General features: G+C 42.2%; 1 protein-coding gene across 7 annotated transcripts in view; it reads right to left on the bottom strand.

Annotated features, from left to right (window-relative positions):
* rnf214 (ring finger protein 214) overlaps positions 1 to 27,364 on the bottom strand; it is a 71,961-nt gene that overhangs the window by 17,211 nt on the left and 27,386 nt on the right. For 5 of the 7 annotated variants that reach the window (XM_073030048.1, XM_073030046.1, XM_073030051.1 and 2 more), the window contains exons 7-11: positions 22,218 to 22,286; positions 19,711 to 19,807; positions 14,054 to 14,142; positions 13,157 to 13,238; positions 11,968 to 12,066 (exon numbers count right to left, since the gene is read on the bottom strand). In XM_073030048.1, coding sequence (XP_072886149.1) covers positions 11,968 to 12,066; positions 13,157 to 13,238; positions 14,054 to 14,142; positions 19,711 to 19,807; positions 22,218 to 22,286 — 436 coding nt within the window. The remainder of the gene's footprint in view (positions 1 to 11,967; positions 12,067 to 13,156; positions 13,239 to 14,053; positions 14,143 to 19,710; positions 19,808 to 22,217; positions 22,287 to 27,364) is intronic. The other 2 variants (XM_073030052.1, XM_073030053.1) reach the window with 2 other exon arrangements.

Raw genomic sequence — 27,364 nt, 5'->3', positions numbered from 1 at the left:
GGTCCTAATGTCCACCGCACTGAGACAGGTTAAATAAGGTCTGGGGTTCCGCTGGGTCCTAAGGTCCACCGCATTGAGACAGGTTGAATAAGGGACTTGAGCATCCGTGAATTTTGGTATCTGCGAGGGATCCCAGAACCAATCCCTCGCGGATAAGGAGGACCGACTGTACTTTCTTTCTATAGATGCTGCCTGGCCTGCTAAGTTCCTCCAGTATTTTGTGTGTGTTGCCTGGACTTGCCACATCTGCAGATTTTCTCTTGCTTCTGGTTCACTATTGTTCTTTGGGGAGAAAATCTGCCATTTTTTCCTAGTCTGTAGACCCCAGACGCTCCATTGTGCTCAAGTCTAAACTGTCTCTTTTGTTCAGGGGTAATCAAATATAGTCAATAACCATGAGCATTGCTAGGGACTCCTATGTTCTGTGAACTCATAATCAAAGAGAATGGAAATGGGTCCTTTGACCCTACAGGTCCATGCCAACCAAGTTGCCTATTTCAGTCTGTTCCAACTGATCATGCTTGGCTCGTATACCCCTACACTTTTCCTATCCATGCACCTGCCCAAGTGCCTTTCAAATCTTGTCAAGGTACCTGTTTCTATCACTTCCTCTGGCAATTCAGTACACATGCAGAAAGCCTTCTGTGTAAAAAATATTTCCCTTCAATTCCAATCAAATCTCTCCCCTATCACTCAAAATATGCTCAATAGTTATGATACCCCATCCCTGGGGACCAGACCCTGTGCCCTCACCCTCTAATGATTTTATACTCCTCCACAAGGTCACCCCTCTCTCTCCTATGTGTACCGTTCTCTCTAAGCTGCACAGGTTAGTGGCCACACAGTAACTGAAATGCTCCTGCACACATAGCCTTTGTTGTCGTGAAGCTGGAAAATTTCTTACATATCATTTTAAAATTATGCTAATATAATTATAGACAATAGGTGCAGGAGAAGGCCATTCGGCCCTTCAAGCCAGCACCGCCATTCACTGTGATCATGGCTGATCATCCACAATCAGTACCCCGTTCCTGCCTTCTCCCCATATCCCTTGACTCCACTATCTTTAAGAGCTCTATCTAACTCTTTCTTTAAATCATCCAGAGAATTGGCCTCCACTGCCTTCTGAGGCAGAGCATTCCACAGATCCACAACTCTCTGGGTGAAAAAGTTTTTCTTCAACTCTGTTCTAAATGGCCTACCCCTTATTCTTAAACTGTGGCCTCCGGTTCTGGACTCCCCCAACATCGGGAACATGCTTCCTGCCTCTAACGTGTCCAATCCCTTAATAATCTTATATGTTTCAATCAGATCCCCTCTCATCCTTCTAAATTCCAGTGTATACAAGCCCAGTCGCTCCAATTTTTCAACATATGACAGTCCCGCCATTCCGGGAATTAACCTTGTGAACCTACGCTGCACTCCCTCAATAGCAAGAATGTTCTTCCTCAAATTTGGAGACCAAAACTGCACACAATACTCCAGGTGTGGTCTCACCAGGGCCCTGTACAACTGCAGAAGGACCTCTTTGCTCCTATTCTCAACTTCCCTTGTTATGAAGGCCAACATGCCATTAGCTTTCTTCACTGCCTGCTGTACCTACATGCTTACTTTCAGTGACTGATGAACAAGGACACCTAGATCTCGTTGTACTTCCCCTTTTCCTAACTTGACACCATTCAGATAGTAATCTGCCTTCCTGTTCTTGCCACCAAAGTGGATAACCTCACATTTATCCACATTAAACTGCATCTGCCATGCATCTGCCCACTCACCCAACCTGTCCAAGTCACCCTGCATTCTCATAACATCCTCCTCATATTTCACACTGCCACCCAGCTTTGTGTCATCTGCAAATTTGCTAATGTTACTTTTAATCCCTTCATCTAAATCATTAATGTATACTGTAAATAGCTGTGGTCCCAGCACCGAGCCTTGCGGTACCCCACTAGTTACTGCCTGCCATTCTGAAAAGGACCCGTTAATCCCTACTCTTTGTTTCCTGTCTGCCAACCAATTTTCTATCTATGTTAGTAGCCTACCCCCAATACCATGTGCTCTAATTTTGCCCACTAATCTCCTATGTGGGACATTATCAAAGGCCTTCTGAAAGTCCAGGTACACTACGTCCATTGGCTCTCCCTTGTCCATTTTCATAGTTACATCCTCAAAAAATTCCAGAAGATTAGTCAAGCATGATTTCCCCTTCGTAAATCCATGCTGACTTGGACCGATTCTGTTACTACTATCCAAATGTGCCGTTATTTCATCTTTTATAATTGACTCCAGCATCTTCCCCACCACTGATGTCAGGCTAACTGGTCTATAATTCCCTGTTTTCTCTCTCCCTCCTTTCTTAAAAAGTGGAATAACATTAGCTATCCTCCAATCCTCAGGAACTAATCCTGAATCTATAGAACATTGGAAAATGATTACCAATGTGTCCATGATTTCTAGAGCCACCTCAAGTACCCTGGGATGCAGACCATCAGGCCCCGGGGATTTATCAGGGCCTGATAATTCTGAACTTAAAAAATGTTGAAAATAATTGCAAACTACCCTGTAATTAATTGTTAATGAATATAATCCATAAGTTTGCTAAATGATAAATGTACAACCTTTACTTTGAAACATTTGAGAGCTTCAACGTATTTACATTGACAGTGTAACAATAAACACAGAATGGAACTCAGTAGTCCACTATTAATAAACCGCCAGCCCGTTGAGGCCCAATGCTGTCCAAGTTTAAAATGTGAACGATTTCCTTTGTTGTACTGTATTTCATTATACCCCTCCATTAATAAGTAAAATCAAGAGTATGTGATTTTTCAATCTTCCTTCTAAATATTCATAACATGCATATTACACAAAAAAATTTAAAGTGCCATGTAGTTTTCAAGCTATGTAAAAATTTCCTACTCAGAGCAATTGAGGGTCTGTGCAACCGTAAAAAAATAATTAGAGTGAACGTTGCCTACTTGCCTATGAGTACACAAAAAAGCAAATCTAAGGACGTTTATGATTGTAATGGAATTCGTCAAAAGATTCATTCACCTGCCATTTTAAAACCTTTCGCAGTTCACCAATAACTTTGGGCTCCTGCGTCACCCCTCTTTCTCTCCTTTGATACTAGAGATGTTGCCTCTCCAACTCTCAGTCATAGTCATAGAGCACTACAGCACAGAACCAGGCACTTCAGCCAATATAGTCTGCGGTGAACTGTTATTCTGCCGAGTCCCATCAACACATACCTGGACCATAGCACTCCATATCCTCCTAACCATGTGCTTATCCAAATTTCTCTTAAATGTTGCAGTCGGAAAAAAAAAAATCATTGTTTGTGTCACCAACAGAGTGCAAGAATGTGCTGGAGGCAGCCCGCAAGTGCTACCATGCTTTCAGCGCCAACATAGCATGCCTACAACTTACTAACTCTTGTGTCTTTGGAATGCGGGAGAAAACTGAAGCATCCAGAGGAAACCCACACAGTCACAGGCAGAACTCCTTACAGACAGTGGTGTGGATGAACCTGGATTGCTGAAGCCATAAAGCATTACACTAATCGTTACACTACTCTGGTAAGGAACCCCAAGAAGGCAGTGATCAGAATGTGATAGAATTCACCCTGCAGTTTGAGAGGGACAAGCTTAGATCATGTGTGTCAGTATTAGTGTAAAGGGAATTACAAAGGCATGAGAGAGGAGTTGGCCAAAGCTACTTGGAAGGGAAGACCAGCAGGGATGATGGCAGAACTGCAATGGCTGGAGTTTTTGGGAGCAGTCTGGAAGGTGCAGAATAGATATAATACAGTAAAACTTAGTGGGAAATTAAGAGTATTGGGAATTTTTTAAAAAACAACAGAAGGCAACTAAAAAGCCATTAAGGAGAGAAAAGATGAAATACGAAGGTAAGCTAGACACTAACATAAAAGAGGATACAGAAGTTTTTTTTTAGATATATAAAGAGTAAAAGTGAGAAGAGAGTGGATTTTGAACTGCTAGAAAGTGACACTGATAGTAATGGGGGACAAACAAGTGGCAGACAAAATTAATAAGTATTTTGTGTCAAAATTCACTGTGGCAGATACTAGCAGTGTGCCAGAAAATTAAGAGTGTCAGGGAATAGAAGTGAATGTTGTTGCAATTACTAAGGAGAAGGTGCTTGGGAAACTTAAAGGTCTGAAATCAGGTAAGTCACCTAGACCAGATGGATTATACCCCAGGGTTCTGAAAGAGCAGCTGAAGAAATCGTGGAGGCATTAGTAATGATCTTCCAAGAATCACTAGATTCTGGAATGGTTCCAGAGTAATGTATAATTGCAAAGGTCACTCCACTCTTTAAGAAGGGAGGGAGGTGGAAGAAAGGAAATTATATACCAGTTAGCCTGACTTTAGTGGTTGGGAAGATGTTGGAGTCTATTATTAAGGATGAGGTTTTGGGGTATTTGGGAAAATGATAAAATAGGTTTCCTTAGCATGGTTTCTTTAAGGAAATAATCTTGTCTAACAAATCTGTTGTAATTCTTTAAGGAAATAACAGGCAAAATAAACAAAAGAGACCCAGTAGATATTGTTTAGTTTAATTTTCAGAAGGCCTTTGACAAGGTCCTGTACAGGAGGCTGCTTAACAAGATAAGAGCCCATGGTTTTACAGGAAAGATGCTAGCATGGATAGAGGATTGGCAAAGAGTGGGAATAAAGGGAGACTTTTCTGTTTGGCTGCCAGTGGATATTGGTGTTCTACAGGGCTTGGTGTTGGGACTTCTTTTCATGTTATAAGTCAATGGTTTGCATGACAGAATTGATGGCCTTGTAGCCAAGTTTGAAGATGATACGAAGATGAGTGGCGGGGAAGGTAGCATTGAGAAAACATGGAGTCTGCAGAAGATGTTAGTCAAATTGGGAGAATGGGCAAAGAATGGGCATACTTCTGGCAAAATGGCGACACAAATGATCACAGTAGCTTCTATGGGGTCAACAAAAGGTGCTACCATTCTACTTAAACGTACTTCTAATAATCAGGTATCTTGCTATAATGGTTGTCTCTCGGGGTCCGAGGAAGACTACATTGTGCAGGGTGGCGGTGTTTTTTTTACGACGCCGAGTTGCGAGCTCAACATCAACCCTGCACGGATGGAGAGCGCGCTTAGGGGAGGCCTGTCACTGGATCAAACTCAGGAATCTCTGTTCTTGAGCCTGGCACTGATCTCACTGCGCCACCAGCCGACCTTTTGCACAATGTAACCAGTGTGTGAAAGATATTAAAATGGAAAAGTCTTGCACAGAGACAATCCCACTCTCTGGGCCTCAGAAGTCAGGATCCAGTGGCACGAAGAATCGTTATGTCTGGCAACTTCCTTGGCTGCACTGGATGGCCGCGTCTTCTTAAGTGCTTTGCCGCGCCCTACGCACTCCACAATGTTTTCTCAGCCATTGAACCCCCGGGGTTTCCTCCGCCTGATCCACCAAAGCAGTCTTCACATGCTGGGATCAGCAAATTCCTATCTTGCTATACATTAATTTAAAAGTACTGCAGGTCTACACCATCAGCGAGTTGCTCACTGCTGGAGATAATGGAGGAGTGCACAACATGCTGCTGCCTGAATCGACAGAGGCTCACAGTCAAATAGTAAGCGGCTGTCAAGGTCACGTCTCTTGCGATCACAACACCCCTTTGGGCATTGTTAATCTGGTACACCGCAAATTCAATTTGCTGATTTATTGGATGAGAGCGGGTGTTGATGGCAGGGGCCTAGTCCCTGGTTGAGGACTAGACCTGAAGCCATGATGTCGCCTGTTTGCAGCTGCCCAGAATGAGGGGTCAAAGCCATTGCGCTAAACTGGGAGCAGTGTGGCATAGTGTCCAGAATGGACTCGGAGCTGCCCTCCCAGGGTTTCCCTCAGCAGAAGACAAACTCTGTTGTTGCCAACTGCAGATTTTTCTTTTTTGACAGCACTCAATGGCCTTGGGCCTCAAGCTGCGGGGTCGCTTGCTTTTCAGACACCAGTGGACAGGCATCTGAGCTATTGCGCTCTGCCTGGTGCAGCGTGGCGCAGTTGTGGCAATTGAAGATTTCAACTAGACTGAGAGGTCTGGACAATATACATTTGTGTGGTTGAATTTTTACTAATATTCTACACGTACTTGGATATGCGAGGACTGGGCCTCTAAGCTGTGGTATTGCCTGGGCATCGGGGTTTGGTCCACAGATAATATTGGTGGCCGGGGGGGGGGTCTGGACTACATATTCTGTGTTGTTACTGATACTCTATATGAGTTTGTTGACGTCTATGAGTGAGGGCTGGGCATCAAACCGCGTTGTTGCTGGGAAGGTAGGGAGATGGGCATCTGGATTCTCATTATGTGACTGTGATCTTGCGTGTGCTTACTGTGTGTGACCGTTGGTAATGTGTGTTGCAACTTAACCCCATAGCAATACTGTTGCATTTGGCTGTATTCATGAATATTCATGTATGGTTAAATGACAATTAAACTTGAATTGAATTGAATTGAAGTGGCAGATGGAATACAATGAAGGGAAGTGTATGGTCATGCACTTTGGTAGAAGGACATTGGTAAAGGTGGAGACTATTTTCTATTCTGAAGAGCATTTGAATGCTCTAGACCAGTATTCACTGTAGTTGAGAAGAATGGGGGGGGATGGGGAGATCTCATTTAAACTTTCTGAATCTTGAAAGGCCTAGAGTGGATGTGGAGAGAATGTTTCCTACAGAGGGTGGGTCTAGGGCTAGAGGGAACAGCCTCAGAATGGAGTGATGTCCATTTAGTAGGCTGAGTGCTGAGTAGGCTACGGTCAATTATGGAAAACCCTGAACATCCTCTACATAGCACCATCCAGAGACAGAGAAGCAGTTTCAGCGACAGGTTGCTATCGATGCAATGCTCCTCAGACAGGATGAAGAGATCAATACTCCCCAATGCCATTCGGCTTTACAATTCAACCGCCAGGAGTAAGATATGTTAAAGTGCCGGGGTTAGGACTCAATGTATTTAAGTAAACTACTTAAGAACTTTTTAAAAGCTATTATTAATGCTTTTTGAGAGGGTGATTTTAGATGCATATCATATTTTTACTGAGTTAAGTATTGTATGTAATTAGTTTTGCTACAGTAAGTGTATGGGACATTGGAAAAAATGTTGAATTTCCCCATGGGCATGAATAAAGTATCTATCTAGAAAGGAAATGAGGCAGAATTTCTTTAGCCAGAGGGTGGTGAATCTGTGAAATTCATTGCCGCAGATGGCTGTGGAGGCCAAGACATTGTATCTATTAAAAGTGGGGGTTGATAAGTTCTTGACTAGTCAGAGCGTCTAATGTATGGAGAGAAGGCAGGAGAATGGGGTTGAGATGGAAAATAATTCAGCCATGATGGAATGGCAGTGCAGATTTGATGGGCCAAATGGCCTAACTCCACTCCTATGTCTTATGGCTACCGTGCCGCCTTTTGGGCAGACCTAATGCAGGGTTTCGATCCAAAACACCAGCAGTTCCTTTCCTCCCACAGATGCTGTTACAGCATTCTGAGATTCTCCAGTAGATTGTTTGTGATCAAGATCAAGCCAACCTCATCAAATAGCTATATCATATTTAAGACATTTAGTATAATAACAGGTTTAGAAATTTCATATGCTTGGAGTTTATACACTCAGTGGCCACTGTATTATTAACTTCTGTATATAATAAAATGGCCATTGTGTATATGTTCACAAACACGAGAAAATCTGCAAATACTGGAAATCCAAACAATGCATGTCCTTCTGAAGGCCAACCAGTGTATCTGAGGAGCTGGTGCCTCACACACCAGAGACAGAATTCTGCTGTTGTTTGGAGTTTGCACGTTCTCCTCATGACTGCACGGGCTTCCTCTAGGAATTCTTATTTCCCTCTATGTTCCAAAAATGTGTGGGTCGTTAGGTTAATTGGTACCAGTGTAAATTGCTTTAGTGTGTACGTGAATGGTAGAATTTGGTTGATGTGGTAATCTAGAAGTGAGTTGATGTAGGCTGAGGGTTGGAATGGACTCAATGAGCCGAAGGGCTTGTTTCTGTTTGCTACATCTGATTCTATGAATTAGAAATGGGAGTAGACCACTCTGCCCCATCAGTCCTGCTCCACCATTCAGTCAGGTCAAGGCAGATCTGATTGTAACCTCGATTCTACATTTCCCCCCCACACCCAGTAACCTTTCACTCACTTATTAAGAACCTTCTGACAGCCTTTGAAGTAAGTTCCAACAACTGTTATGAGTGATGAACAGACCTGATGGACAATGGGGTGAAGAGTTAACTATCCCCCCCCCCCGAGAAACACGAACTATTACTGTTGCTATGCTGACCATGAGAAAGAGACGAAAAACAAGCAAGAACATCTGCGACAGATAAGAGAGAGGGGGAAATTGCTGATTAACCGTATTGTGACTCCTTTTTGAATTATTTACTGTTTCGCTGCAAGGACAATAGTTTGCTCATAAACATTCCTCAGTGGACTGAAGGAGTGGCCTTATTTGATGGACACAGTCATTCAGGAATGATGGATAGCTGAGTCCCCATTAGTAGGGATAAAAGACAGGTCTGGAGAGACACCCTCCAGACACGCCAGTGGACACTGATTGAGTGTTGGAACCCACAAGAAAGGTGGGGGTTTCGAAGACCGAACCAGGAGGTCGGTCATTAAGGCTATCTATCAGTGTTAAAGCAGGGCCGGTGGGGACTTGTGTGTGTGTCCACTCATGCCAGAGTGACGAGTCCACCGCAGAAGAACAGTCTAGCAGAAGGACAGAGAGGTCATAACTGAATGACCACAACGACACGACGGATTAAGAAAGCAAAGGAAGGTTTGCCTGACTGTAGCTGTTACATCTCGCTCGCTCTCTCTCTCTCTCTCTCTCTCTCCCCCCAACGATTACAATAAAACAACCATGACTACATCAGCACTCATGAACTGAACTTTATACTTTTCTATGACAATTTATTTACCCCTAGACATCGATAGAGCTTCTTGTTTATTATTGATTATTATTCCTACACTTTTAGGTTTATTACTGCTAACTTGTTTTATATGTACATTTGCATTATTGATATGGTTTTTGCTTATTTTTATTAATAAACACCTTTAGTTTGGTACCACCAGACTCCAATGAATTCTTCTTTCTCTGCTGGTTAGACACCCAGTTACGGGGTACGTAACACAACTAAAAGAAAAAGTAATCATCTATTCAACCAACACACACAAAATGCTGGAGGAACTCAGCAGGCCAGACAGCATCTATGGAAAAGAGTAAATAGTCGACGTTTTGGGCCGAGGCCCTGAAAAAAGGTCTTGGCCTGAAACATTGACTGTTTACTCTTTTCCATAGATGCTGTCTGGCCTGCTGAGTTCCTCCAGCGTTTTGTGTGTGTTGAGTGCATATTCATGGTCTTTTGTTGTTGTTGCCCCCCAGCCACTTTAAGGTTCGACATGTTGTGCATTCTGAGATGCTCTTCTGCACACCACTGTTGTAACACATGGCCATTTGAGTTACTGTCACCTTCCTGTCAGCTTGAATTGGTCTTGCCATTCTCCTCTGCCCTCTCTTGTTAACAATTCATTTTCACCCACAGAACTGACACGTCACCAGTTGAGGGGACATCATCAGTGCACAATTGAGTGTTATTTCTGCTGGCAGCTCGCATTTTTATTGCTCCGACAAATTGTTCTGATTGGTTGGCTGTTGCACTGGCCGCTAGTCTCCGCTGCTTCTCGGCGGACCAGATAGCCGAGTGATCTCTGCTGGCCCGTATTCCTGGTTATCGGTCGTTGTGAGTGTTGTTCACAATCAGAACGAGTTGTACCAATATAAACACAAGCATTCAGCAGAAACAACACTCAATTGCGTACTGATGTTGTCACCTCGACTGGTGACAAAATGTTTCCAAACTAACCTCCAGGTTCAACAAGCAACCCTACAAACACTATTGAGACTGAAAATCCCAGGAGATCGGCAGTTTCTGAGATACTCAAACCACCCCATCTGGCACTAACCATCATTTCATGGTCAGTCACTTAGATCACATTTCTTCCCTATTCTGATATTTGGTCTAAACAACAACTGAACCTCTTGCCCATGCCTGCATGCTTTTATACATGCTGCCTCATGATTGGTTGATTGGATATTTACATTAACAAGATGTAGCTATAAAGTGGCCACCAAGTATACAGCACAAAGACAGTAAAACCTTTGTGGAAATTGAAGACAGTGTCTCTGTGGTTCAGATATGCCAAACAACTAGCTAAATGTGTGATATGAAAATGATTGATCCAATGGAAATAAATAGCACAAATCTATATTACCTGGGGTATAGATAAATGAGAAATGTGAACTCATTGAAATGTTGAAGAAAATTCTTCAGAGGGCTCAAATGCATGGGTGATGAGAGGCAGCTCTGCCTAGCTGAAGAGTCTGGAGCTATGGGACACAGACTGTCGAGAGCAAGGCTAATTATAACTGACATGCAGAGAAATTCCTATATTCCGAAGGCTTGGAATTCTTTACTCTAGAGGGCTGTGGGTGCTTGGAGTGTTAAATATCTTCCAGAGATCAATGGATTTCTAAACTAAGAAAATAATCAAGGGCATGGGGATGGCATACGAGGCAGTCCAGGCACTTCAGACGCAGCCTTATTAAGTGGTATGGCGGGCTCAAGGGTTGGTATTAAAGATTAAAAATTAAATGTTAAAGATTAAAGATTAGCTTTATTTGTCACATGTACATCATATCAAAGCATACAGTGAAATGTGTCATTTGAGTCAATGACCAACGTAGTTTAAGGGTGTGCCGTGGGCAGCCCACAAGTGTCACCATGCATCCGGCACCAAGATAGCATGCCCACAACTTCCTAACCCTAACTGTACATCTTTGGAATGTAGGGAGAAACCAGAGAACCCCAGAGTAAACCCACACCATCACGGCATGAATGTATAAACTCCTTACAGTCAGTGAACTTGAGTCGCTGGCACTGTATTAGCTTTACATTAACCACTACGGTACATAGAACAGTAGTACATACCCTTCAGCCCATGATGTTATGCTGACATTTTAACCTACGGTAATCCAAGATCAATCTAACACTTCTCTCCCACATATCCCACCCTTACTTCGATCATCCACATGCCTATCTAAGAGACTCATAAATGTCCCTAATATATGTTTCTACTCCCAGGCAGCGTGCTTCACTGTCCCACTACTCTGTGTTAAAAACCTACCCCTAACAAACACTCTATACTTTATACCAATCACCTTAAGATTATGCCCTCTCTATTAGCTATTACCACCCTGGGAAAATGACACTGGCTGTCTACTCAATCCATGCCTCATGTCATCTTATACACACACCTCTGACAAGTCACCTCTCATCAAGCAGATGTAGATCTACTTCTATTTCTGGAGGTTGATGAAAAGCTATGGATTTACTGCCTTTGTCCCCAGAATGAACACATACTTATCAAATTGATCCTGTCCATGGATTACTTATTTTAGTCAAATAACTACTATTGAAAAAGAGAATTCCAATTAGTGCAGTAGAACACAGCTGACGATCAGATGTTTGGATTTGATGGGAAACTATTACTCTTTAGTTAATGAGGGGAACAGTGACATTGTAGTTAAGTCACTGGCAAAATTCTTGATCATTGATCCAGAGACAAGAGTTCAAATCCCACAATGGTATCTGGGCAGTTTAAATTGAAATAATTAAATAAAGTTGGAATTTTAAAAACACAGCTGGTCTCTGTAATAGCAATCATGAAACTAACAGAGTTCCATAACCTGGTTTGTACTACATGTGACCTCCGATCTTAACTGCCTTCTCAGTTCAAGGGCAACTAGAGATAGCGGTAAATGCCTGCACCACCCACATCCTTTGATTGAATAAATAGGGGATTACATCATTCAGTATCAGCTTTCTTACCTCCGCAGGAAGAGGAGGCAGAGTTGGCATTTGTATGGGAGGTAGACTGTTGAGTTTTGCACCATTCTTGACCATCTGAATGTGACCCTTGTACTGATTCTGTGAACAGCATATGCAGATTAAAATATTAGAAAATAATCTTTGCATTTATAATTATACCATTGACAAGTCTTAAGATCAATGCTGAGCAACAGCACTGAATTTATACATAGCAAGTTCCCACAAAGGAAATGAGGTAGCGATTAAGTCATGTTAAATTTGATGTGGATTTAGTGGAATACATATTGAAAAATCTTTAGTCAGAGACCACTGCAGTTAGACATCTAATTCAAAAGATAGCATCTTTGACTGAGGCACATTATATTTTGTGCTCCAGCCTTCAGAGTGGGGTCTGAAGTCATTACCTCTTGGCTCAAAGTGACCCACTGAGCCACCACAGAGAAGCAAATGCTCTGCAATATTACTCATGCTCAAATCCTGCAGGCAGATGCAATAATCAAAATTGCAGATTTCTCAGCAAGTTCTCAGCAAAAGCAAGTCACCAGTCTGGCCCCAAGACAAAGTGGCAATTTGTGATAACTTTAATCTCCTGCTCTGCTGCAGGCCTTACATGAAAGATCCTCCATCTGGTGGCCAGATGGAGAATTTGCAAACACTTGCTTGGAATTCAGACAAATTTGCATTCTGAGGGAAGGAGAGGTGGTGGCGGGGGGGGGGGGAAGAGAAAAGCTGAAGAGCTAGACATTTGTTTTAAAAAATAACTACTGCGACTGTGGAGTAAAGTCATCAGCATTTCAAAGGAGAAAGATAATCTCCTGAGAGTCAGGTAAAAGTCTGATCATTTAACTACATGTGAAGTCTACTGATCAAAAGAGTAGAGAACCACAGCTAAAATAACCAAGGTAACCGGAAAACCATTCTGAAAGAGCCAAATTTAAGACATATTCCCACTCTTCCTTATTACAGTTCCATTTGAGATTCTCAATGACCACCTGCCAATATTTTATTTCTTAAAATTCCAAGAACACCCATGTCTTCTAGCTATTCTCTACTGTCCTTGATGCAGTTTAGGATAAAGCAACACTCCCTGCACAGGCTTACTGTGTATAGAAACAGCTGCTTGGGCCAGTTGCCCACTTTGATAGATACTGGACTGCAATTCGGCATACAGCTGCCATCTCAGTCTCACCTTTACATTCTCTGTTTGAACCTGGATGTCATTCAATCTTCTCTGCCATTCATGTGCAAGGTTTGAACTTCCTGCCGCAGACCTAAGAACAAATCAAATTCTACAAGCTGATGATAAACAACAAACTAGGTGATAGAAAAATGGAGGGCTATGTGCGAGAGTAGAGTTAGATTGCTTTTGGAGTAGGTTAAAAGGTCAGCATAACATTGTGGGCCGAAGGGCCTGTATTGTGCTGTACTGTTTTATGTTCTATAAACTGTGTAGTTTTCCTCTCTGTGCTTCTATATGGCATGCACCCATTTAGCATATGTGAATCGGACTGTGTAAGGGCATGGTGGGTGGCAGCAAAAGTGGTAGAAGCAGATACACTAAGGACATTTAAAAAACTCTTAAATAGGCACATGGAAGTTCGAAAGATTGAGGGCTATGTTAAGAGGGAAGGGTCAGATTGATCTTGGAGTAGATTAAAAGGTCAGTAAAACATTGTGGGCTGAAGGGCCTACACTGTTCTAAACTCTATGTGAAAATGTTATAAATTCTGAAGTCCATGGGAAATTAAAAACCAAGGAATGCTGAAAAAGAGCACTGTTTCTTGCTTAAAAGAGATCCAAAAATAATTTAAGTATCTTGTTCTTGCCCAGTGCCAGAAGGGGCTTTTTCTAAACTTTAACTTTGATGCTGCCTGTGCATTGAATTGAAGGACACAGAGGAAATGAAAACAATTCATCTTGGAGCTGGTCTGTCAATAAACCCCTTCAGCTTTCACGGAATACTAGTCTGATGAATGGCTTACATTTGCTCCATGTCCTACAGATTGTTCGAAGAAAGGGCTGCCCAGTTGTGCGAAGATGTAATAAATTGGTGAGGGGAAAAAATCTGAAGCTAAATGACTCTGACCTTAAGTTGCAAAGCTGTAACTTTGCCTCATTAGCTGCTTGGTCCAACACCATAACTGCAATCTCTCTCTTGGTCTCAAGGGATTGAACCTGTAATAGTTTAAACATTAACGATTTGTAAGATGGAGAACATGGATACTCATTTCTCCTTCATACTTGCCAGACAGGCACTGCTGGCAAACCTAACATTCAATGCCCACAATCAACTGTCCTCAAGGTTGCAGTGTTGAGCCACACAAGACCCTAAGAGAGCAGAATTAGACCATTTGCCCCATCGAGTCTACTCTGCCATTTGATCATGGCTGATTTATTATCCGTCTCAACCCCATCCTCCTTCCTTCTCCTCATAACATTTCTCACCCTTTGACCTGTCTAAAGCCATAAATTCCATCATTCAAGTCACTGGCATATAATGTGAAAAGAAGAGGTCCTAACACAGGCTCCTGTGGAACACCACTAGTCACTATCATCAAACCAGAAGGTAGTTTCACAAGAGGGTTAAGTGAGGACCCAGAAAAGACACTGAGGTGTTACTCAAGTCCAAAATGAAGATTATCAAAAAGTTAGTTCACGTACACAAGATACAAGAGCAGAATTAAGCCATTTGGCCCATCGAGTCTGTTCTGCTATTTCCTCATGGCTGATCCATTTTCCCTCAGCCCCAATCTCCCGCCTTCTCCCCATATCCCTTCATGCCCTAACCCAGGGGTGTCAAACTCATTTTAGGTCATGGGCCGGATTGAGCAAAATGCAGCTTCATGCGGGCCGGATCAGTCGGACGCGTGCGAACGCAGCTTTCGTTGCCTCCGTTTTTTCGGACTGCTCTCATGTGTCTCAGTCTCTGCTATAACTACAAAGTGTTTCACTTTACAAATTCCGTTTCTTATGAAGAAGACTGCAGAATAAACACTAAAAACCCTGAAAACCTGGTACCTGAATAAACTCAGCATTCGCCATATCATACGCCATAGGCGCTTCAATTACTGGGGCCAGCTTTAATAGGAATTAGATATTATCTCGCGGGCCAAAGATAATTCCACCGCAGGCCGGATTTGGCCCGCGGGCCTTGAGTTTGACATATATGCCCTAACCAATCAAGAATCTATCAATTTCCGCCTTAAATATACCCAATGATTTGGCCTCCACACCCATCTGTGGCAAAGAATTCCACAGATTCATCACTCTTTGGTTAAAGAAATTCATCCTCCTCATCTCCATTTTAAAAGGATGACCCTCTATTGAGGCTGTGTCCTCTGGTCTTAGACGTGTCTCTCCCCCCCCCCCCCCCCCCCCCCATAGGAAACATCCTCTCCACATCCACTCTATCAAGGCCTTTCAGCATTCACATGAAGCTGGGTTGCCTGCTGATAAATGAAAGCAGAGCTTGTTATATAACCATATAACAATCACAGCACGGAAACAGGCCATTCCGGCCCTCCTAGTCCGTGCCGAACTCTTAATCTCACCTAGTCCCACCTACCCGCACTCAGCCCATAACCCTCCACTCCTTTCCTGTCCATATACCTATCCAATTTTACCTTAAATGACACAACTGAACTGGCCTCTACTACTTCTACAGGAAGCTCATTCCACACAGCTATCACTCTCTGAGTAAAGAAATACCCCCTCGTGTTTCCCTTAAACTTTTGCCCCCTAACTCTCAAATCATGTCCTCTCATTTGAATCTCCCCTACTCTCAATGGAAACAGCCTATTCACGTCAACTCTATCTATCCCTCTCAACATTTTAAATACCTCGATCAAATCCCCCCTCAACCTTCTACGCTCCAATGAATAGAGACCTAACTTGTTCAACCTTTCTCTGTAACTTAAGTGCTGAAACTCTCTCTAATTTATTGATATCTTTCCTATAATTCGGTGACCAGAACTGTACACAATATTCCAAATTTGGCCTTACCAATGCCTTGTACAATTTTAACATTACATCCCAACTTCTGTACTCAATGCTCTGATTTATAAAGGCCAGCGTTCCAAAAGCCTTCTTCACCACCCTATCTACATGAGACTCCACCTTCAGGGAACTATGCACTGTTATTCCTAGATCTCTCTGTTCCACTGCATTTCTCAATGCCCTACCATTTACCCTGTATGTTCTATTTGGATTATTCCTGCCAAAATGTAGAACCTCACAATTCTCAGCATTAAACTCCATCTGCCAACGTTCAGCCCATTCTTCTAACCGGCATAAATCTCCCTGCAAGCTTTGAAAACCCACCTCATTATCCACAACACCTCCTACCTTAGTATCATCAGCATACTTACTAATCCAATTTACCACCCCATCCTCCAGATCATTTATGTATATTACAAACAACATTGGGCCCAAAACAGATCCCTGAGGCACCCCGCTAGTCATCGGCCTCCATCCCGATAAACAATTATCCACCACTACTCTCTGGCATCTCCCATCTAGCCACTGTTGAATCCATTTTATTACTCCAGCATTAATACCTAACGACTGAACCTTCTTAACTAACCTTCCATGTGGAACTTTGTCAAAGGCCTTGCTGAAGTCCATATAGACTACATCCACTGCCTTACCCTCGTCAACATTCCTCGTAACTACTTCAAAAAATTCAATAAGGTTTGTCAAACATGACCTTCCACGCACAAATCCATGCTGGCTACTCCTAATCAGATCCTGTCTATCCAGATAATTATAAATACTATCTCTAAGAATACTTTCCATTAATTTACCCACCACTGATGTCAAACTGACAGGTCTATAATTGCCAGGCTTACTTCTAGAACCCTTTTTGAACAATGGAACCACATGAGCAATACGCCAATCCTCCGGCACTATCCCCGTTTCTAATGACATCTGAAAGATCTCCGTCAGAGCTCCTGCTATCTCTACACAAACTTCCCTCAAGGTCCTGGGGAATATCCGGTCAGGACCCGGAGATTTATCCACTTTTAAATTTCTTAAAAGCGCCAGTACTTCCACCTCTTTAATTGTCATAGGTTCCATAACTTCCTTACTTGTTTCCCACACCTTACACCATTCAATATCCTTCTCCTTAGTGAATACCGAAGAGAAGAAATCGTTCAAAATCTCTCCCATCTCCCTCGGCTCCACACATAGCTGACCACCCTGATTCTCTAAGGGACCAATTTTATCCCTCACTATCCTCTTGCTTTTAATATAACTGTAGAAGCCTTTCGGATTTACTTCCACCTTATTTGCCAAACCAAACTCGTAACTTCTTTTAGCTTTTCTAATCTCTTTCTTAAGTTTCCTTTTACATTCTTTATATTCCTCGAGCAATTCCTTTACTCCATGCTGCCTATATCTATTGTAGACATCCCTCTTTTTTCGAACCAAGTTTCTAATATCCCTTGAAAACCATGGCGCTTTCAAACCTTTAACCTTTCCTTTCAACCGAACAGGAACATAAAGATTCTGTACCCTCATAATTTCACCCTTAAATGACCTCCATTTCTCTATTACATCCTTCCCATAAAACAACTTGACCCAATCCACTCTCTCTAAATCCCTGCGCATCTCCTCAAAGTTAGCCTTTCTCCAATCAAAAATCTCAACTCTAGGTCCAGTCCTGTCCTTCTCCATAATTATATTGAAGCTAATGCTATTGTGATCACTGGACCCGAAGTGCTCCCCAACACATACATCTGTCAGCTGACCTATCGCATTCCCTAACAGGAGATCCAACACTGCCCCATCTCTAGTCGGTACTTCTATGTATTGTTGCAAAAAACTATTCTGCACACATTTCACAAACTCTAAACCATCCAGCCCTTTTACAGAATGAGCTTCCCAATCTATGTGTGGAAAATTAAAATCTCCCACAAAGATTATGATTTATGCTTTATTATGGAATGATAAAATAAGAAAAAAAAGGGTGAAAAGAACAAAAGCAGAAAAGATCTTTAGTTTAACATCTTAACCGATAGTTATAACTTCTGACAGTGAAGCACTCCCTCATTGCACCGGAATGGTGGCGAAATTGTATAGCGCAATTGCTTTACAGCGCCAGCGATCACTGATCGGGGTTCGACACCCACTTTTGTCTGTAAGGAGCTTGTATGTTCTCCCCATGACCACGTGGGTTTCCTGCGTTCTCTGGTTTCCTTTTGCATTCCAAAAACAAACAGGTTGGTAAGTGGTGGGCATGCTATATTGGCGCAGGAAGCGTGGCGACACTTGCAGGCTGCCCACCAGCACATATTCGGACTGCGTTGGTAGTTGACACAAATGGCGCATTTCACTGTATGCTTCGATGTACATGTGGCAAATAAAGCTAATCTTTATAATTCTCATTATTCTATAATGTATCCCTCCCACCCCACTCTCTGTATCCTATCATTTGCTCCCCTCCGGAGGAAGGGAAGTGACAAATTCCATCCACCACCTCTCAGGATGTAAATGAAGTGTAGCAAGTGGGAAAGCAGGATCTAAGCAAAACAGTTGTTGGGGATACAATAAATGTTGGCACCAGAAGTGTGGCGACACTTGCAGGCTGCCTTCAACACATCCTCGTACCATGTTGGTCAATGACACATTTTCACTGTACATTTCGATGTACATGTGACAAATGAAACTTAACTTTCCTTCTCTTGGTCAGTCTTAATTCAGACAATATGGCAAATACAGCTTCCTTTCAGGTGATCTCCTTAAAGACATATGTTTAACCACACTTTACCCCAAAAAACAAATTAGTTTAACAATTCACACTATTTGCTTTTAGCCTTAGCCAAGGCAAACAAAGTTCAGATCACAGGAGATTTACTGATTCACAAAGATTCACTTTGTGAAGTGATCACTTCAAAAGGTTGAATTTGGAGACAGAATACAAGATTAATGGGAAGATTCTTAACAGTGTGGAGGCAAAAGGATCTTGGGCTTCACATCTGTGCAAGTTGATAGGGTGTTAAAGAAGGCAGATGGTGTGCTGGCCCTTATTTTGTCAGGGGATTGAGTTCAAGAGCCACAAGGCAATGTCGTGGTGCTATAAAACTCTGATTAGACCACACTTGGGAGTACTGTGTTCAGATCTGCTCGCCTTATTATAGGAAGGATATGGTAGCTTTAGAAAGGGTGCAGAGGAGATTTGCCAGGATGTGTCTGGATTAGACAGCATGTCTTAGGAGGATAGGTTGAGCGAGCTAGGACTTTTCTCTTTGGAGTGAAGGAGGATAAGAGCTGACTTGATAGAAGAGTACAAGATGATGAGGCATTGATCAAGTGGATAGCCAGGGATTTTTCCCAGGGTGAAAAAGGCTACTAAGAGGGGGCATAATTTTAAGGTGATTGGAATGAAATAGATGTGGGAATGTCTTTGGCAAGTTGTTTTAAAAAAAATGCAGTGAGTGATGGGTGCATGGAACACCCTGCCAAGGGTGGTGGTAGAGGCAGATACATTAGGGGCATTTAACTCTTAGATGGGCATATAAATGATAGAAAAATGGAGGGCTATGTGGGAGCAAATTGATCTTAGTCTGCACAACATTGTGGGCCAAAGGGCCTGTACTATGCCATAATGTTCTATACACTACAGTCTACCATTGTGTTATACAAGGCCACAAAGTAATTGCAAGTGTAAAAGTGGTGCCCACAATTGGTAGCAATGTGCCCACAGAATTCCCAAACCCCAGAACATACAACAAAGACATGAACCTCAGCTTTTAATGCACGCTCCGTCTCCTCCAAGATGTTCCTGTTGAGCTTGTTATGCTGGAGTTGCAGTTTTGCCAAATCCTCATTCAGCTTCTCCCTGCAACAGCCAGCCAGCCAAGATTAAAACTGAATTTGCAAGAAAATAGATTGCAGTTTTAATGGCCCAGAAACCAGATTCAAATAATTCTGGAAACATCCAACATTATAACAAAAATATCAGAGTGGTCAGTACTACTGGTGTCCACCATTTGTTTAAGATATTAAAAAAAGGTGAAAGAAAGAAGTAATGATGGTAGAGAGTTTGGAGCACAACCAGAACAAAAACAATAAGAACAAGATTGGAGTCAATCATACTGACTTGTGTCAGTAGATCAGCACAGGTATAAATCTGTCTGATCAATATCCCTGAACATGCGAGGGAAATGGAAGGATATGGACACTGTACAGACAGAACATTGTGGGTCGAAGGGCCTGTTCCTGTGGTGTACCATTTTACGTTCTAATGACTCCAGTGAGTGAGCCCTGCCCTGCTAACACTTCCTGCATTACAGTGGGAGTACACATTCAAATTTCAGGCGGTGGCCGAAAACCTATTGTAGAACATTGTGTTGTCTTTCCTCCACCAGAATGTCTCCATGGTTCTGTTTCTTTGTCACCTCGGGCTCACCGGGGTGTTTTGCCATAGACACAATGCTGCAGCATTTGAATCGGAGTATGTTGGCTGTTGTACCAATAATCAGCACCAATGTACTGACAGCAGAAAAGAAACGAGACACATGCTGGCCATAATTTGCTTATAAAATTCCTTCACCAGTGCACTGATTTAGTGGATTTCCTGAAAAAAGTCCCACCCCCCTCCTCCCTGGCAACATTTAGCTGAAATTCTAAGTTAATCACTTTGTTTTTCTTCACTGAAGACCATTTAGCCCATTCAGTTAATGCCAGCAATCAAGCCATTCTTATCAGCCCAATTCTCCCACTTATCCCCTTGTAACCCACTCTCTCTCGCACTCATCAACTCTCATCTACCTTTCCTGTCACTCACTACGGCAGAGGTAATTAGCTCAATCCACTTCGTAATCCAAGCACATCTCCAGAAGGTTGGAGATGAAAATGGAGAACCTAGAAGAATCCGCAGTCGTAGGGCGTACATGGAAACTCTACAAATTCAACACCTAGGGTCAGGATCAAACTTAGGTCAGAGGTAATGTGAGCCACAGTGGTTCCTTAAGGTTGTTATAGCCAGGGGTGGTATTGGGAACAAGTTCCCACTACCTCTTAAATGCTCCCAATGGTGTGCGATCAAATAGCTTCTGACAACAAATCTAGTTCCTGACCTTCACGTGTGGCTTAGCTAGTAAGCCTGGCAGAACTGTTTCTACTGACAGGAGAAGGGACAAAGTCTGGTTACTGGCACCTTAAAACTAGTCGCTTTGGCTAGATGGGGCTCATCAGCTGTGGTTGGCAGCTTATCTTGGAGAAAGAAAACTCTGATCTCAAACCTCTGCTGCCTTACGGCTATACCCACTTGTGGGAAGGCTTCAGTAGTAAATCCAAAGGAAGAATCTGGAGCTGGAGTCCCTAAGGCATTCTCCTATATTGTTACCAAATTTGACTGGCAACTCCTGTGATGCTGCTGGTACAAACTGTATTGGTCTCTGCTGTTCATTTGGGTTCATCAGCTACATGGAGAAGGGCAGCCTACTACATGGACAACAGCTTGCTCTCCATATTACACTGCCTGGCTTGCACATCACGTGGACAACTGGGATGCAACATCCATGGTGACCCTGGATCAACGGAGGGCCTCAAGGTGGCACAGTGGTTAGTGTAATCACTTTACCACATCAGCTACAAGATTGGGGTTCGATTCCCGTTGCTGTCTGTAAGGAGTTTGTACGTTCTCCCCACGACAGTCTGGCTTTCTCCAAGTGCTCCAGTTTCCTCCCACATTCCATAGACGCACTAGGGTTAGTGAGATGCGGCATGCTAGGCAACACTTGAGGACTGCTCACAGCACAATCCTTGCTGATTTAGCTTGATGCAAATGACACATTTCACCGTATCTTTCGATGCACATGTGACAAATAAAGGTAATCGTTAAATAAAAGATCTTGCAATCTTTTATTAGTAGCTGAAATTGGAACAGCTGTTCTCTACCTACTTGCTGCGATGGTCTTCTCTTGAAGCTCTCAAAGTGCTTTTGAACCATACCTATACAACCTTGCAATGTGCATTCACTTGAGGTATATTTTGCACCTGTTATCACATGGGTCAAAGCCATACACTGACTGGGTCGCATAGGCAATGCAGCAAAGGCTTGTTTTGTTGCTTTTTGTGCCACATGTTGTTTTGTCAAGCATTGTAGGCATGCTATGTTGGTACTAGAATATGTGATGACACCTGCGGGCTTCCCCCAGCACATCTTTAGGTTGTTAATACATCCTTAGGTTAACTTTATGTTTTGATGTACGTGTGATAAATAAATGAATCTGTATCTGACTTACTTTTTATCCGACTGACCGCTTATCAGGATGGCAACCTGTTTCCCCTTCTCTTCTTGTTCCTTCATCAGCCTAGAAAACAGGGATATACTGTATCAGACTAACAGGAGAAAGATTTCAGTATCAAACTGTAATGGTTTATTGGAGAGAGCTTTTTGAAATATAAAAGCCAATTTCCTTGAACTAACAATGATTTCTTTGTGTCTGGTTTCTGAAAGAGTATTTTCAATTATTTATTTGGAAGAGATTTCAAATTTCAGATGTTGCAATGAGTGATTATGTGGTAAACCTTGTCTGTACAACCTTCTCAAGAACAGCACATGCAGGTTTGCAAAGCTTTTTTAAAAAATACGCATTTAAGCACAGGAAGCAGGGTAGGAAAGGGGGAAAAATGAGGCAGTCTGATGATCCAGGCCTGTACCAAAAAAACCCAGGTATGATTTGCGGAGGGCTATTTCAAGGGTGAAAAGACAATTTCGAACAAGATTGGAGGCGGCATCAGATGCACGGCAACTCTGGCAGGGTTTGCAAAACATTACCTCTGACAGAGCGAAACCCAACAGCATGAATAGCAGCGATGCTGCACTACTAGTTGAACTCTATGCCCACTTTGAAATGGAGAATATAACTACAGCAGTGAAGATCCCTGCTGCATCTGATGATCCTGATCTCTGTCTCAGAGGCCGATGTTAGGCTGTCTTTAAGAGAGTGAACCCTCGCAAGGCAGAAGGTCCCAATGGAGTACTGGGTAAGGCTCTGAAACTCTGTGTCAACCAACTAGCAGCAGTATTCAAGGACATTTTCAACCTCTCGCTGCAATGGGCAGAAGTTCCCACTTGCTTCAAAAAGGCAACAATTATACCAGTGCCTAAGAAGAATAATGTGGGCTGCCTTAATGAATATCGCCTGGTAGCACTCACATCAACAGTGATGAAATGCTTTAAGAAGTTGGTCATGACTAGAGTGAACTCCTGCCTCAGCAAGGACTTGAACCCATTGCAATTTCCCTATCGTCACAATAGGTCAACGGCAGACGCAATCTCAGTGGCTCTTCACAAGGCTTTAGACCACCTAGACAACACAAACACCTACGTCAGGATGCTGTTCATCGACTATAGCTCAGCATTTAATACCATCATTCCCACAATCCTGATTGAGAAGTTGCAGAACCTGAGCCTCTGTACCTCCCTCTGAAATTGGATCCTCGACTTCCTAACCAGAAGACCACAATCTGTGCGGACGGGTGATAACATATCCTCCTCCCTGATGATCAACACTAGTGCACCTCAGGGATGTGTGCTTAGCCCACTGCTCTACTCTCTATATACACATGACTGTGTGGCCAGGCATAGCTCAGATACCATCTATTTGCTGACGATACAACCATTGTTGGTAGAATCTCAGGTGGTGACGAGCGGGTGTACAGGAGTGAGATATGCCAACTAGTGGAGTGGTGCCGCAGCAACAACCTGGCACTCAATGTCAGTAAAACAAAAGAGCTGATTGTGGACTTCAGGAAGGGCAAGATGAAGGGACACATACCAATCCTCATAGAGGGATCAGAAGTGGAGAGAGTGAGCAGTTTCAAGTTCCTCAGTGTCAAGATCTGAGGATCTAACCTGGTCCCAACATATTAATGCAGTTGTAAAGAAGGCAAGACAGCAGCTATACTTCATTAGAAATTTGAAGATATTTGGCATGTCAACAAATACACTCAAAAACCTCTATAATGTACCATGGAGAGCATTCTGACAGGCTGCAACACTGTCTGGTATGGGGAGGGGTGGCACTACTGCACAGGACTGAAAGAAGCTGCAGAAGTTTGTAAATCTAGTAAGGTCCATCTTGGGAATTAGCCTACAAAGTACCCATGACGTCTTAAGGGAGCAGTGTCTCAGAAAGACAGTGTCCATTATTAAGGACCTCCAGCACCCAGGGCATGCCCTTTTCTCACTGTTACCATCAGGTAGGAGGTACAGAAGCCTAAAGGCACACATTCAGCAATTCAGGAACAGCTTCTTCCCCTCTGCCATCCGATTCCTAAATGGACATTGAATCCTTGGACACTACCTCACTTTTTTAAAATATACAGTATTTCTGGGGGGTTTTTATATACACGATTTTTAAATCTATTCAATATAAGTATACTGCTATTGATTTACTTATTTATTTATTACTATTTTTATTCTTTTCTTCTATATTATGTATTGCATTGAACTGTTGCTGCTAAGTTAACAAATTTCATGTCACATGCCGGTGATAATAAACCTGATTCTGATTAAACTGCTTGGTTTTGAAACAGATTGTGGTGGGTCCTTAGCTCAGGAAAGTTCCCTAGCTGTTCCCAAAATAAAAATTTAATTGTAAATATGATACAAAATCTCAGAAAGCAATGCAGTATCTGTAGCATGAATCTGATGAAGTGTCACAGACTCAACAAGTTGTCCGCTTTTTTTCTCCTCAGATGCTGTCTGACTTGCTAAGATTTTACAGAATTCTCTACTTTTGTGTCAGATTTCCAGCATCACCAATTTTTTTTCTCAATTTTTCAAAAATAATGAAGATTCCTTGTTAGTTATACAAATCTGAAAAATATATAATCAGGTTGGTTGTCCTAATATTGGACCTCATCTTGAGTAAATGAACTACAATATTATGGATTCTAACAAGAGGAGGCAGCCAAACAGGCCAATGCAATGCTGTTCAATAATTTCCTTCAAATTTCAACTTCAGTGTCTACTCAGTAAATATCATACCCAACAAAAAATTGCTGCATATACACAGAACTTATTAGAGAAATCTCTTCCACTAAAGCAGTATTCTTTAATAATAGCAAAAAAACTTAACTCAAAAGATAAATTGTTTTATTATTGTCACAAGTACCAAGGTAGAGTGAAAAATCTGCACACAGATCATTTTTATCACAAGAGTGTATTACAGTCATAGAAGGGAAAACAATACAAGGATAAAGTGTTACAATTACAGAGAAAGTACAGTGCAGACAGACAATAAGGTGCAAGGCCAGAATGAGATAGAACAGGAAGTCATCAAGATTCCATACTCGGGGACATCCAACGGCCATATAACAACAGAACAGAAGCTGTCCTTTGAGCTTGGTGGTATGTGCTTTCAAACTTTTGGATCTTCTACCCAATGGGAAGGGGAGAAAAGAGAATGACTGGGGTGGATGGGGTCTTTATGTTGACTGCTTTACCAAGGCAGCAAAAAGTGTGGATTGAATTCATGGTGGGGAGGCTGGTTTCTGTGATGTGTTGAGCTGTGTCCACAACTCTCTACAGTTCCCTAAAATGGAACTAAGTTCATTTTCTGAAGTTTACAAGACAATTTTAGAAGAGCCAGTTATGGATCTTTGATTCTGATACAAAAGTAGTTCCAATCAACAGCATTATAATTAATAGGAATGTTTTGATTACTTACTTGAAATAGTTCAATTCAATGGTGGTGAGTATACAAGGAGAGAAATCATGGTGCAGCTATAAAATTTGAGGCTAAATTTGGAGGATTCTGTGTAGTTCTAATCACTGCATTGCAAGAAAAAAGTAAAGGCTTTGGCGAGGGTACAAAAAAGGTTCACCAGGATGTTGCCTGGATTGTAGTGTATCAGCTCCAAGGAATGGTTGGACAAACTTGGCTTGTTTTCTCTGGAGTGTCAGGGGCTGAGGGGGCGACTTGATAGAAGTACACATATGAAATAAACAGCATCATAAATATAGTAGATAGAGTCTTTTTCCAAGGGTGGAAATGTCAAATATTAGAGGACATAACCTTAGATGCAAGAGGGAAAGTTTAAAGGGATATACACAACAACTATTTTTTTTCCCCCACAGACAGTGGAGGTTGCCTGGAATGTGCTGCCAGGGCAAGTGTTGGGGGCAAATATAATAGAGACATTTAAGAGGTAATTAGACAGGCATATGAACAAGCAGGGAATGGAGAAATCTGGACCATGTGCAGACAAACAGAATAAAGCCAAATTGACAACATAGCTGTCAAAGACATTGTGGACTGAAGAGCCTATTCCTGTGATGTGCCACAGTATATAAATGAAAGGCAAGAGTTAGAACTTGCTCAGTGCAAGGATTAACAAGAGAGGATATGCATTCCACAAGAACAGTTCACAGCCTCCCCTAGTTATACTTACACCTTCACCACTTACAGGGTTCAAAGTTAATGAGGAAAAAGAATTTGATTATTTTATCTCTTCCATTTTGAATGCACCTTGTAATTTGGCAGAGTTTCTCACATGCTCACAAAATGTCAAACAATACCTTTTTACACTAAATATGGATGCCTTCAAGTTACCATCAGGTAGGAGGTACAGAAGCCTGAAGGCACGCACTCAGCGATTCAGGAACAGCTTCTTCCCCTCTGCCATCTGATTCCTGAATGGACTTTGAAGCTTTGGACACTACCTCACTTTTTAAAAATATACAGTATAATCTATTCAATATACGTAATTGATTTACTTGTTTATTTATTATGTTTTATTTTATTTATTATTTTTTTCCGCATTCTCTCTCTGCTAGATTATGTATTGCATTGAACTACTGCTGCTAAGTTAACAAATTTCACGTCACATGCCAGTGATAATAAACCTGATTCTTATTAGAAAAGAATGCTGACCATTTGCTCTTGGCAATAATGGACATCATTGTCATGTTACAGCAGGAGAGATACTTAAATTTCCTTTTACAAATGCAGGCAATGACTGGAAATGAACCACAAGGTAGTGTTACGTATCCCGTAACTGGGTGTCAGACCAGCAGAGAAAGAAGAATCCGTTGGAGTCTGGTGGTACCAAAACTAAAGATGTTTATTAGTAAACTACACAATACAGTATCAAAAATGCAAATATACATATAAAACAAGTTAGCAATAATAAACCTAAAAGTGTAGGAACAATAATAAGCAATAATAAACAAGCTCTATCGATGTCTAGGTGTAAATTAATTGTCATAGGAAAGTATAAAGTTCAGTTCATGCGTGCTGAGGTAGTTATGGTTGTTGTGTTGTAATCGTTGGAGAGAGAGAGAGAACGAGAGATTAGGCAGCTGCAGCGGGCAAACCTTCTGTGGCTTTCTTAATCCGTCGTGTCGTTGTGGTGGTCATTCAACTATGACCCCTCCGTT

Source organism: Hemitrygon akajei, chromosome 26 (genome assembly GCF_048418815.1).
Source record: "Hemitrygon akajei chromosome 26, sHemAka1.3, whole genome shotgun sequence".
Classification (NCBI taxonomy): domain Eukaryota; kingdom Metazoa; phylum Chordata; class Chondrichthyes; order Myliobatiformes; family Dasyatidae; genus Hemitrygon; species Hemitrygon akajei.
The sequence above is the reverse complement of the archived record's forward strand: the minus strand, read 5'-3'. Positions and strand labels throughout refer to the sequence as shown.